This window comes from Biomphalaria glabrata, chromosome 14 (assembly GCF_947242115.1).
Source record: "Biomphalaria glabrata chromosome 14, xgBioGlab47.1, whole genome shotgun sequence".
Lineage (NCBI taxonomy): Eukaryota > Metazoa > Mollusca > Gastropoda > Planorbidae > Biomphalaria > Biomphalaria glabrata.
The window spans coordinates 15,071,377-15,085,498 of record NC_074724.1 but is presented as its reverse complement, the minus strand read 5'-3'; the positions used below and the strand labels follow the sequence as shown (position 1 = coordinate 15,085,498).

Here is a 14,122-nt window from a genome sequence, read left to right as displayed (position 1 = left end):
ACCTTTAAATCATCTGTCGTATAGAACGCCAGGTCTGAAAGGGGTATTTTAATTGACTGACTAAGTATTGTAAATAAATTATGTAGAAACAAAGAGACTATGTGTACTTTATTGTTGAAGAGGCTATGTGTACTTTATTGTTGAAGAGGCTATGTGTACTTTATTGTTGAAGAGGCTATGTGTACTTTATTGTTGAAGAGGCTATGTGTACTTTATTGTTGAAGAGGCTATGTGTACTTTATTGTTGAAGAGGCTATGTGTACTTTATTGTTGAGGAGGCTATGTGTACTTTATTGTTGAGGAGGCTATGTGTACTTTATTGTTGAAGAGGATATGTGTACTTTATTGTTGAAGAGGATATGTGTACTTTATTGTTGAAGAGGATATGTGTACTTTATTGTTGCTGTTTTTCTCTTCTGACAGCGTGGATTGCTTTAACATCACGAAAAAACGGAACATTTCAGTGGACTTACTCTAATACGTCTATTTCCAAGTTTAACGGTTTTCAGTGGCAAGAAAGTGGACATGATTACCTTGTTGGTAATGAAAGCTGTGTGGCAATAGTCGACGTCGACACTTTCAATGTCACGGGCTGCGAGGAACTTAGTAATGTGCTTTGTGACATAGGTAAATATAATTTGATCTAAAGGTAAGTAGTTCTACACTCAACATATAATTTTGGTCTTTATATAAAAGAAAAGCATTACATATGTTTTACATACCCCCTTTTTAAGTGGTACCTTTAAGGAGCCTTCTGGGCAAGGAAACCTGGACACGGATCTCGACAATGGATTTTCTAGAAATTGATAGTAGATGAATATCTGGAACAAGAAATAAACAAAAGTCAACATTGCACACATTTATCTTTAAGTATTATGTTTTATTATTGGTCTAATTTGTTGTCCTTATTATTTATTCCAGAGGTCAATCGTTTGGAGCCAATTACAGATCCCTGCTACCCTTGGAAAAATTCTGTATTCGATAATGGGACTTGTTTTATTCTCTTCACATCTCTAATGACTTGGGATAAAGCGCATGTAGATATTTATTCATGCTTATATACTATCATATATATATATATATATATATATATATATATGTATATATATATAAATATATATAAGGATGTTAGGCATATATTTGTCATTGCCGGAAGTGGTAATGGTTATAAGCATTCCTTTACCTATAAAATGCTTCGTGATGGAATGAGTCTCAATTAACCCCCTAGCAATCAGTCCAACTCCTGGTCCGTGGAACTATTTTCACTAACAGGAGGAGGGGAGAAGGCGAGTGGCGCCTAAACCAGGAACCTTCGGGGAGGGACATTTTAGCCATTGCTGGCTACTCACCTAGGAGAAGGAAAGACCCTGCTGCCTTGCAGTTTTACCCAATCATGGGAAAGGCTTCGGGAGTCAACCCAGAAGAAAAATCAGCAGCCCTCAATACTACACCCAGGAAGAGGCTGCGACGTCGCTGACCCCAAACTGTACTGGCACTGGCCACACCTTTAGAGATATATCAGCTGCGGGGAGAGGGGGGGGGGAAATCATGTGTGGGCGACATCGTTCCTACCACAGCTAATGCCCAGGCATTCATCTCATATCCATGAGAAGATCCTTAGCCGCTTTGCAACAGAAGGTCATATTATATATCAAGCATTTATACATACCGCTATTCTCTAGGTTTTACAAATCACATTATAAATAAATAAATAAATAAATAAATAAATAAATAAATAAATATATATATATATATATATATATATATATATATATATATATATATATATATATAAATATATATATATATATATATATATATATATATATATATATAAAAGTGTATTTGTTGAAATTCTATTAAAATCCTACTTTATAGAGTTTTTTTGTTGAAAGCTACACATTTAAAACACACGCATGAACAAACACCAAAAAAAAAAAACATTTATTTTACTCCTATCCGGCTTTTTGACTATTTTTTTGCCAACCCCACAGAGGCTGGGAGTTTGATGAAATGACCCACATCGACATTAACTTCATGTACAATAGTAGACCGAATGAACTGAATTGCAGAGTTGTTGTTTTTTTCTTTCCTGTATTAGCGTTTATCCTCTATTATCCCCCCTCCTCCGGGCTATACTAACGGGTCTAAATGTCAGTTTATCGGACAAAAAGGTCATGAATGTTTGATTAGAATTTTTAAAGCTTCCTATGGCAAGGGATTGATACCATTGATTAGGCAGTGAATGCATACAAAGAGTTATGGTTCTTGTCGTCCCTGACACACAATGTTAAACAGTTTCCGCTTCTCCCAGTGCTCGTTTGTTTTTTCTCTCTCTCCAGCAAGGATACACTCACCTCCCTTTTGTAATTCATGCGTCGAGTGTCTGCACGCTTGACTGCATTGACCCACCTACCCTCCTCTCTCACACCCATTTCTTTATCTGATTTGACTAAGCACGAAAATGTCAGATGTAATCATTTAGTAAATACTACTACGCAGACACACACGCAAACACACACATTCACCGCACACACACGCACACACACACGCATTTGGATGAAATTAGCAGTGACACAATGGATTCATGCATTAAGCTGCTTTTTTTATAAAACAAAACAAAGGTTGTCAAGGACTAAGTCTGCTGAACAAAATGTGTACAATGTCAAAGAAATAAGTTCATTCATTATATTTGAACATGAAACATTAAGTCGAATACATGTTTTGAAAGAAAAATTGACTTCACAGTTGCATTAGCAACATTTTCTCAATAAAAGATTTTGTATCAAAGGGAGGCAACTTTGTGGAAGACCTCATGCTTTAATTTCCAAACCTTCTCTTAAGAAAATAGAAAGCACAATAAACTCGAGAACTAATAGAAATAAAACTTTGTTAAGACAATGTAGAAAAAAACAAATGTCTTAGGAAATGTTTGAAATATTTGATGAAAAACAAACTACTAACTATTACATTTCCTTATGTTTGCATTGCATTTACATATTTACGAATAACGATTCGTTCAATTCCGACCAGTCCCTAACGATATTGTCATGTATATGATACAAAGGAAGGAGACTATAGAAGAATGGATCGATTCATCAAGGAATAAGAGTCCACAATTCAGAGTATAAATCAAAATAACAACCTTCCGTCTCAGATGACAGAGATACTGGATATCTTATTAAAATGGGATTTAACTCTTTAGAAAAAAAAAATGTTCATCAATTTTTAAGAGGAAAAAAAAGTATGTCTAGTGCTTTAGGGGTATCAGGATACAATACTGACATCCTCACCATTTTTTTTTCATTTTATAAAGTATTTTAATTGATGTGACTTGTTAATTCTGTCAGTTGTTATATTGACTCGGGACTTAGAAGTCCAATATTTTATTTTTATTTTTTGTATTTAAATGTAAAATTGATTGATGACTTATTTTGGTCAAAGGATATTTTTTGCAACACTAACAGTTCAAATCACATTACTTACAACAATGATATTTTTAAGTTGCTTTAAAGATATTAGTAATATTAAAATATGAATACATTTCTAAATCTATTTCAATCTTCATGTTTTTTTTTTGTACTTTATTTTGTTGTTTAATTCCATTAAAATATTCTTTTTTCTTCTGTAGACTTTATGTGCAGAGAAAGGTTACAAGCTTGTAGAACTTACAACTGACTCAAGGCTCACTAGTGCTGCCAACTTTTTGAAAGGTGAATTATGGAGGAAAAAAAAAGCGACTAATTCCACCTGATTTTTTTAAAAATTGTCCTAAGAGTTGAGTTTAAGTCTGCCTGAACAAACTTTTGTCTGGGAAAAATACAAAGAGACGTAAATTATGCACAACTATTACCGATGGCTCATATCCCAGGACGCTCTGATTAGAAGAAAGTCCAAAGGCCGAGTACACCAGAAAAATTCCCTCATGTTTCTAATCTGTATCACACAAGCCGTGCAAGTGTCCGCCATAAAAAAGTCTCCTTCATAAATATGTGTGGAGAGTCAAATATTTGTTAAGGCTTTCTTCCATCCCCACCAGTGCAAATGGTCTCGGTCTTAAGCACTCCAAATAGAGTTCAATACTCCTTCCCAATCGCCCTAATCGTCTCCTCTAACGACCATATCCAACCGAGCACCATAGTGAGACTGAGTGTCCGGCAGCAGTCTAGCAGCATTTAATAACTTTTTTAGTAATTAGCTCCATCTTTTTTTCTAGAGCTCTGACGTCTTCTGATCACATGATTTGAGGGTGGGTTTGCCTGAGAAATATGGGATTGGTTTTAGCGGGGTTTTAAGCGTCAGTTGTCATAAGGAAGTTATCTTATATAATACAGACGTTACTTCAAAAAAGAAGATGATTACGTCCTACGCGTCATGCATTTAGTCATGCATATTAACCAATGACTTAAATTCTGACAAGTCACTGGTTTTCTTGGCTAGCTCAGGCAACCCATTCAACCCAGGCAACCCATTCAACCCAGGCAACCCATTCAACCCAGGCAACCCATTCAACCCAGGCAACCCATTCAACCCAGGCAACCAATTCAACCCAGGCAACCCATTCAACCCAGGCAACCCATTCAACCCAGGCAACCCATTCAACCCAGGCAACCCATTCAACCCAGGCAACCCATTCAACCCAGGCAACCCAGTTAAACAGATAAGTCGCATATATTTTCAGTTGTAGAATTAATATTAAAAAAAAATTATTTGTTAACGAGCTCTGAAGAAGATATTTAATTAATACAGTTTCATTTCTACATTTTGTATATTAAGAGTGATTCCTAGTTCATGAATTAAAGTTTTGTATTTTGATGTAAAGGATCTTCATTATTTGAATCTCGTAAGATCTATTATCAATATCTACATAAGAATCCCCAGCATCACAGTATCACAAGAACAACCTACGACATATTGAATACCTCAAGATATTGTGAAACTGAGAATCAATGCCTCGAATAATGCGATTCCTATTATGTGAACCTATATCCATTACAACTTCAAGCAATGTAGCCGCCCTGCCACAATCACATTGTCATCTTGTTCTTCCACAAACTCAAAGTAATCCTATAAGTTCTAGACACACACACACACGTTTTGTTGACTTGCTTCTATTATTAAGTTCAAGGTCAAAGTGCATGGGTTGGTGCTCAAAGAAAGAATGACCCATACAGCCATGAGTTTGCCTGGACAAGCAGCAACGTCTCCATAACTGTGAACTGGACTGATGTAGTGGACACAAATACTTCTGATGTGTGTGTTTTGTTGGATCCTGTCAGTGGACTGTATGGCGAGTCTTGCAGCAGTCAGCACGCTTTGGTCTGTGAAGTGGGTAAGTTGGATTGTGGGACAGGATAATTTTTTGTCGTTTTAACTCTATTTGTGATGTTAAATCTAGTGGAGGCAGCTCATCGAGGAAAAGTTGGATTGTGGGACATGATAATTTTTTGTCGTTTTTATCCAAACAAAATTGAAAACTTCACTACAAATGCAGAGTAGGTCATTGCATTATTTGATAATTTATTGTTTAAGTGTAACATATAACTTATGGATTTTGTGTACCACATAACTTATGATTTTTTAGTGTAACATATAACTTATGATTTTTAGTGTAACATATAACTTATGATTTTTAGTGTAACATATAACTTATGATTTTTAGTGTAACATATAACTTATGATTTTACTGAAACATATAATTTATGGAAAGCTGCCCTGTCCGCTAGCCCTGAATCAGATACAAACACATGCACGAATTGTGGCTTATTCTGCCGCTCTAGAATTGGCTTGATCAGTCACTCCAGATTCTGCCCGTCTCAAGACGATACCAAAACCAGTGACTCATCTGGGCGCATCCATTCCCTTCCGAGACAAAAAGGAGCCATATCCATAACTTATGTATTTAGAGTAACAAATAACTTTTGATCTTGGTGGAACATGTAACTTATGGTTTTAGTGTAACATTAAGTTAGAAATAGGAAAGTTATATCTATCAACTACGGGGATTGAGGTTAAAGAACGCTTCTTTAATTAAAAAAAAACTAAAGCAATAAAAATTTCAAGAGGATTAAGAGTTTAATCCTCCTGGTTTTAAGATTAGAACCCCCCTCTTTAAAAATAATTTAAAAAAAAAGAAACTTACCCTTTCCATGAGCGTAGCCAAAATGGGTGAGGGATTAGAGTTGAAAATTTCCTTGAGATTGTTTTGAGTTTAAATCAACCAATCCTGGCCAAGCTCATGGCTAACCTTACTTCAATTAACATTAAAAAGTAATATTTGTTCAATGTTTTTGTTTGTAGCGAAGAGAGATCCATGTAAGTCAATCAAAAGTAATTACGTCTCTATCAATGGACAATGTTACTTGAGAAGAAACGATCATCTCTCCTGGACTGAAGCACAGGTTATGTCCCTTGATTTTATTTCTTAGACTCTAAGTGAAATAAAACGAAGTGTTTCATGGATACTGAAGACTTTATTTCGTCTGTTAACACTTTCAAATAAACAGACACTGATCTATCATATATAAATGTCGATTAATAAAGAGCATGTATCTACAAAGTTTAAATATGTTAGTTAAATAGGGGGGGGGGGGGGGAACATGGTTAAATACAAGGTAATCTGAACAGGGGCGAATCCATTTATTTTGCTACACGCTATTTAATTTCCAAATAACACATACATCTACTTTAATACTACTTCCAGAATACATATGGCGTGTAGTTTTACAAAGCTTATTTCAACTGACTTTAGTCTGTCTGTCTGTCCGGTAAAAAGATGTGCATGTTATTTCTCCAACATCCATTCTCTGATCAAGTTTAAACTTTGCAAGGTTATTCATTGTACCTAACAAAACATGAATCTATTTTAAAAAATCAAGTAATTAGCCAATTAATAATCGTAATTAATAATTTTGTTTGGTATCAAATAAGAGAGGTAACTTTTACATTATTGATGAATATAGTTGTAAAAAAGAAACCTTTTTTTTAAAGTATTTTCTTTATATTTTGCTTGTTTATCCTTCCAGGAAGCTTGCTTAAAAGACAGAAGCACGCTGGCCTATCCCTCAAATACAACAGACTTTACCAATAAACTGTTAACAATGGTCAAGTTGAATGAGACAGGTACTTAAACCAGCAGTGAACACAGACATAACGTAATGTACATTTAATATAGGAACTAAACAATTCATGCCTTCAACTCTATTAGTTTTAACTTAGAAAAATTCTTTTACAATATTCTCAAATTAAACTCGTGTGGAGAACATTGCCTTAATGTAATCTTTTATTATTGTAGTTATTGTTGATATGAATCTATATGTTGTTGTCAGTGGCGTAGCTAGGGGAGTGTCCGAATTCGAAAGTCACCCCAGACCGCTACTTGAGGGGCCCACCCCCACCCTAAATGAGTTCGAAATTTACAATTAATTTGTTTACATTAAATATTATGTCGCTGCCATGCAATCTTGCTATTCACGTTTTTTATTAGAAGTGAGTGATCCTGTTGTATGTATTCCACCGAGACCAATCTTTAGAGAAGGCTTGAAAATCGAACTGCATCGCCACCACCTGTGGGACATTTAGACCAATAGCTCATTGCCGCATCATGCAGACATGTGACGTGGCAACCTACTATTAGTCTTAACTGCCCACAGGTTGTGACGATGCAGGTCAATGCTCAGGCCATCTATAAAGATATGTCTCGAGTCCACACATTAGACATTTATTTATTATGTATATTTTCTCATATTAACATGTCGAATAACTCTAAAAGGGGGGGGGGCATGTCGCATGAATGTGGTTAATAATTATATGATGCTGTTAACACCACTCTCTCTATTAATTCTTGTATTATTGTTTCTCACTACTTTCTCTAAGTCTGGCTTCAAGACAGTAACAATAAAGCTGTGAAATGGTTTAACGCCAGCATCGTCCCAGCAACTAGCACTGACTCCGAAACACACGCATTTATATGTCAGACAGGTAACTATAGAAGAACGAAAGCTATAGATAGAAAGTATTTATTTAGATTTTCTATGTCAGTTCATTGAAATAAGGTAAATGTCCTCTTACAGAGCTTGCCATCTATAGGACAGATGATGGACGTTAATGCCATCCCATTCTTTTGCAAACAGTTCAGGAGCTGAGTGTCATGTAGCCAGCACAACAATCCTACTTAAGTCAGTTATCCATTAAAGTTGGGTGGACTCAGAGGTGTCCTAAAAATCCATAAATTCAAAATATATGTTTTCAGCCAGATTTTAACCCAGGACCCCAGGTTCGGAAGCCAATTGCTAAACCACTCAGCCACCGCGACCCCCAGTTTATTCACCTTTCCTCGTTGAGCTGCCTCCATTTGTATTATTTTTTAGTCTACAATAATTATCACTTGGGTTCGGAGGTAATGGGAGAAAGAGCAAAGGGAAGTAACTGTACCATAAACCAGTAAGCTTAGGGCAGGAGGGACTTGTTAACCTTTGCTGGCTACCCAACTAAGAGAAGCAACTTTTAAATTATCGCAAACATCCTCTATTTAGGGATTGTCTGGATGGTTGTAAGGATCGTTGCCTAGGTTCTTGCATTCATGGTGCGCAACTCTATGCCCTAGTTCTGTCTTATGACAGCAGGAAGATCTTAAAATCTAACAGTGTAGCAATAACACACTCTCTCATGAGACTCAACTCATTATTATATAAAAATATAAACATAAAATCAATGTGTGTGATCAGATCAATCCGAAACAAAGATAAAGAGTGTTAATTTCAATGTCCAACACTTACACCGATAGGAACAACTTGCCTATCCTAAAACAAAATCACACGCTCCTGAGTTCCAACTTCAACAACTCTCGATTAACTCTTTCAAACTCCAGTCACCAGATCTCTAACTCTCTCGGAGCCCAGTCACCAACTAACTTCAAATCTTATACACCCCATATCAGGAACTCGTCATCTCGTGCTAGCCAAATACAAAAACAAAATTTAATAAGATACTCAGAAAAACACAAAGATTAAAGGCACATTCCTCGTTCCATATGCTAGGACAAATTTGTACAAATGCTCCTTCTTCCCTAGTGCTATTGGAGCATGGAATAGCATGCCTAAGCCAGACAGGAAAACCAGTGACTTGGCAGAATTAAAGTCACTAGTCGGCAGGCGGCGTAGCATACGCCTCTATTTTGCAGATCCGGCATTAGGCCACTGCAACCTATAAGACAGCAGGGGGACCCGCACTTTCATAGGACCCGCTCTAATTCAACGTTTATAAATTATTACATTCAACCATTTTATAACTTAAAACAAATTTCCCGCGCCGTACTGGCGATTTACCAAGAGCTCCTGGAATTCTCCCGAAATCGCAAAATATACAAAATGTTTTTAAAATAAACAGAAATATATACACAAAAATTGTCATTTTGGGTGTCATTCAATATGGAAAACGCGAGTCTTACGCGCGACATTATGCATCAACCGTAATTGTGTATTCTGGTGAAAGAAGATTCTCGCGCCTCAAAGATAGATTGAAACATTTGGTAATTCTTACTATTAAGCGTAATCTATGTAGCAAACAGAATTATTATGATAGACTGTATGACTTCGCTACACGCAAAGCTCGTAAAGTATTTCTGTACGTAGTAAAGAATGAATAAAACGCATAGACGAATTTATTTTCTAATACAAACTCTTTAATTTCACTTCTTTTCCGCTTCCCTACCCAAACTTGGCCCCGCGAAATCCGTTTCGCATAAGGCCCCACAATGGGTAAGTCCGGCCCTGCTATTTACACACATATATATATATATATATATATACATAGTAGATTACTAAGATTAGTTCCTAGTCCAAACCTCCCGCTGGCTAAGGGGAATGGGAGCGTAATGTGAACATTACACTTGTTTTCTCTTGGACTCTACGCAGAAATAAGAGAGTGATCTTTTCTTTACTACCTACTACTCGTTAAAACTGTTGAGGGAAGAAGAGAATTATATATATAGATTGATTAACATGCATGACTAGATTGATGAAGCGTAGGACGTAATCATATTCCCTTTTGAAATAACGACTGTTATATAAAATAATAAGATAACCAGGTTAACTTTCCAATAGAGGAAACTCGTTAATTTATCCCTACCACGAAGACAAGCTAACACTGTTTGTCACAATTCTAACAATGACCTGTCAATAAAAACTTTTCCTCGATGAGGGACATCACAAATAAGAGTTCAAACCAATCTGGGTTAAAGGGTTGGAGAAATATAGTAGTAATTAGTTTTATAAAATGTTTTGAAATATTCTGTTTGGAATATAAACTGCACAGACACATTAATGAAAGTAACCTTTTATAAGTTGAATACTACTACAATTAAAATATGTTTTGGTTTTCTTTTAGCTGCAGCAGCACTAAGACTAAAGGATTATATTATAGCAGTACCCACAGCATTGACAGCATCCAGCTCTTTCAAGAACAGACTTTCTATAACCTCCAGCTACTCCACTATAACAGTGTACTTGAATATAACGTCTGTGTGTGGAGCTCAAATGTTATATAAATATTATAGTGTGGACCCATTCAGCTCATTAACATTACATCTGGAGCCTCTGGTGATATCGTGTAATAAATGTAAGTTATGAGTCATTGTCTTAAATTCCGTAGATTAAGTGCACTTGGTTACGCAAACCACATGTGTCGACCTGCACATTTTGCCACATCTGATGCAGACAAAGTCGTAGTATGTCGGGGGTCATTTTAAGTCTGTTGTTGACGATGGCTTTTCTTTGGACCTCAAGCGTGTTTAATGCGATCTACGTGAGAGCTCTTTATTTGCTTCTATCTGCTTTTCTCAATTCCACTAAAAGCAAAAAGGCGCCAAACTTGATCTTTATGGCGTTTTCACCAAAAATAAAAATTCTAATGACTCATAGAAATCGTTGATGTCATTTTTTTGGACTTAAGATAATATATAAAAAATATTTATTTAGGTTTTATAAGATAACCGAATAAATTATTCAAATTAAAGAATTGGGCTTTCTGAGAGAAAGGTTTCAGAAATAATGACAGGAATATGAAACAACTTTATGCTTAACATAAATAATTAGCAATGTACATAAAATACTTAACCATAAGTTTAAAAATACTCAGAAAGACATAAAGATAGAGGCATATTTATTCTTATCCCATATACAAGAAAAAAGCGTTCCTTTTTCATCAGTGCCATTACAACATAGAATAGGTTGCCTGAATCAGTCATGAAAATAATGACATAACAGAGTTCAAGACTCTATTGTGCTTCTCAAAATTTTTCTTTAACGGGACACTTCGCACTTTTTGATTATTTAGTAACATACTTTACTTATCTTTGGAAAACGTGGGAAGCGTGGTAGAGTCTAAGTGCGCTTGAACTTGGCTTGTCTTGGCTACCTAGAAGGGGGCTCGAGGTTCGACAACCGACTCGGGCAGAGTTGTGTTTCCTGAGCGCCTCAAGGCAGCACTGAAAACCAAAACCTATATACCCCTCCCCCCCCCCCCCACTGGTCCACAAATGACATTGGACTAAAGCGATCAGAGCATGCTATAAGCATGAAAGTATAATAATAAAAAATAGAAAAGATTCATTCACGCATTGGCCTAATTATTAATCATTCCAGTGGTTCGTAGAACATCTATTCCAGCCTCTCCAAACACTAGGGTTCTAGGGTTTGACGTAAAACAGTTTGGTAAACACTGCTCTTAAAAAATATGCACGACTAGATTAGATCCTCTTTCCAAAAAAACGTCTTTTTTATAAGATAAGATAAGGATAATGTGACTGCTGTGACTTGCTACTGTAGTCTAGTCCACTCTACGTACAGTCACGAAGCACCCACAATTATATATATAATTACAAAATGTACTATGTTTTTTATTTGTATTAGTATAGACAAATAAACTGTGGGTGTAATGAATGCGTTAGTAAATGGAATTGTATACATATATCAGGTATAAATAAATCAAAATTTGTGTTTAACTACTTTCTGACCAGACTGTTTATGTGCATGTATACCTTGCGTAAATATTTAAATATGTTCCTTCATGTTCTAGATGTTTCCAGGCGCTACGCCCAGGTGACATCAACGCAACCAGTAACTATTGTCTTGCAAGTGGAAGACAGCGCCAGTCGATTGGCTGGCTCAACTCTTGTGTTACCGGCAGCCATGTTTACCCCAAGCGGTGTGGCTCGCTCTTACTTTGTAGAAAACATATTGAAAAAATTAATTGGTAAGTTGATAAACTGTTCAACGCTATTGCAGAGAATAGTGAATGTTTTGTTTTCTTTATTATTTGAAGATAAAACAGGAAGTGATGTTAAATAAAACAGGAAGTGATATTAAATAAAACAGGAAGTGATATTAAATAAAACAGGAAGTTATGTTAAATAAAACAGGAAGTGATGTTAAATAAAAAAGGAAGTGATGTTAAATAAAACAGGAAATGATGTTAAATAAAACAGGAAGTGATGTTAAATAAAACAGTAAGTGATGTTTAATAAAACAGGAAGTGATGTTAAATAAACAGGAAGTGATGTTAAATAAAACAGGAAGTGATGTTAAATAAAACAGGAAGTGATGTTAAATAAAACAGGAAGTGATGTTAAATAAAACAGGAAGTGATGTTAAATAAAACAGTAAGTGATGTTTAATAAAACAGGAAGTGATGTTAAATAAACAGGAAGTGATGTTAAATAAAACAGGAAGTGATGTTAAATAAAACAGGAAGTGATGTTAAATAAAACAGGAAGTGATGTTAAATAAAACAGGAAGTGATGTTAAATAAAACAGGAAGTGATGTTAAATAAACAGGAAGTGATGTTAAATAAAACAGTAAGTGATGTTTAATAAAACAGGAAGTGATGTTAAATAAAACAGAAAGTGATGTTTAATAAAACAGGAAGTTATGTTAAATAAAACAGGAAGTGATGTTAAATAAAACAGGAAGTGATGTTAAATAAAACAGGAAATGATGTTAAATAAAACAGGAAGTGATGTTAAATAAAACAGGAAGTGATGTTAAATAAAACAGGAAGGGATGTTAAATAAAACAGGAAGTGATGTTAAATAAACAGGAAGTGATGTTAAATAAAACAGGAAGTAATGTTAAATAAAACAGGAAATGATGTTAAATAAAACAGGAAGTGATGTTAAATAAAACAGGAAGTGATGTTAAATAAAACAGGAAGGGATGTTAAATAAAACAGGAAGTGATGTTAAATAAACAGGAAGTGATGTTAAATAAAACAGTAAGTGATGTTTAATAAAACAGGAAGTGATGTGAAATAAAACAGGAAGTGATGTTAAATAAAACAGGAAGTGATGTTAATTAAAACAGGAGTTTATGTTAAATAAAACAGACTTAGACTTAGACTTAGGTCCTCACGCGCCGTTCGGCGCATTGGGCGGCAAGCTGTCTCCATAAAGATCTGTCACTGGCAATGTCTGAAGCCTCCTCCCACCTGGTGTCCACTGTTCTGAGGTCCTCCATGAAGGTGTGTCGCCAGGTAATACGAGGACGTCCCTGTTTGCGCTTTCCTCGTTTTGGCTTCCATGTTATCGCAACTCTTTTTGTGCGTAATTCATTTTGACGTAGAACATGCCCCGCAAACCTCATGCTACGCTCAGTCACAACCTCACTATGTGTTCGACTCCCAGTTCGGCATAGGATTTCCTTGTTTGAGACCCGATCTGTGAAACTGACTCCCAAAATCCGTCTCAGCCATCTCTGTTGAACCACATTTAGTCTTTTCTCAATTTTGACAGATGACTTCCACGTCTCACATGCATATGTAGCAGTTGGAATGACGATTGTGTTGAGAAGGTGTATTTTAGTCTCGAGTCTAAAGGCTTGGCTAGTCCAAATAGGCTGCAGCCTTTGGGAAATGCTCCCTGCCTTTCCTATTCGGCACGCTACATCATGGTAAGCATCTCCATCATTTGTTATGATGCTGCCAAGGTACGTGAACTTGTCCAGCTCTTCAAGCTTTGACTCGCCAAGTCTGACGGGGACACCCTTTGCCTTATATCCCACTCGCATAATTTTAGTCTTATCCAAGTTTATGCGGAGGCCAATTTTGGGTGCCTCTCTGTCTAGGCTC

General features: G+C 35.9%; 1 protein-coding gene across 1 annotated transcript in view; it reads left to right on the top strand.

Moving 5' to 3' along the window:
* The window catches only part of LOC106073953 (secretory phospholipase A2 receptor-like), a 28,023-nt gene extending 15,478 nt beyond the window's left edge, over nucleotides 1-12,545 (top strand). The window contains exons 10-19 of the mRNA XM_056011150.1: nucleotides 424-627; nucleotides 922-1,037; nucleotides 3,632-3,713; nucleotides 5,123-5,332; nucleotides 6,301-6,401; nucleotides 7,026-7,122; nucleotides 7,876-7,980; nucleotides 10,387-10,617; nucleotides 12,076-12,252; nucleotides 12,529-12,545. Of these exons, the coding sequence (XP_055867125.1) occupies nucleotides 424-627; nucleotides 922-1,037; nucleotides 3,632-3,713; nucleotides 5,123-5,332; nucleotides 6,301-6,401; nucleotides 7,026-7,122; nucleotides 7,876-7,980; nucleotides 10,387-10,617; nucleotides 12,076-12,252; nucleotides 12,529-12,545 (1,340 nt within the window). The remainder of the gene's footprint in view (nucleotides 1-423; nucleotides 628-921; nucleotides 1,038-3,631; nucleotides 3,714-5,122; nucleotides 5,333-6,300; nucleotides 6,402-7,025; nucleotides 7,123-7,875; nucleotides 7,981-10,386; nucleotides 10,618-12,075; nucleotides 12,253-12,528) is intronic.
* Nucleotides 12,546-14,122: the final 1,577 nt, after the last annotated feature.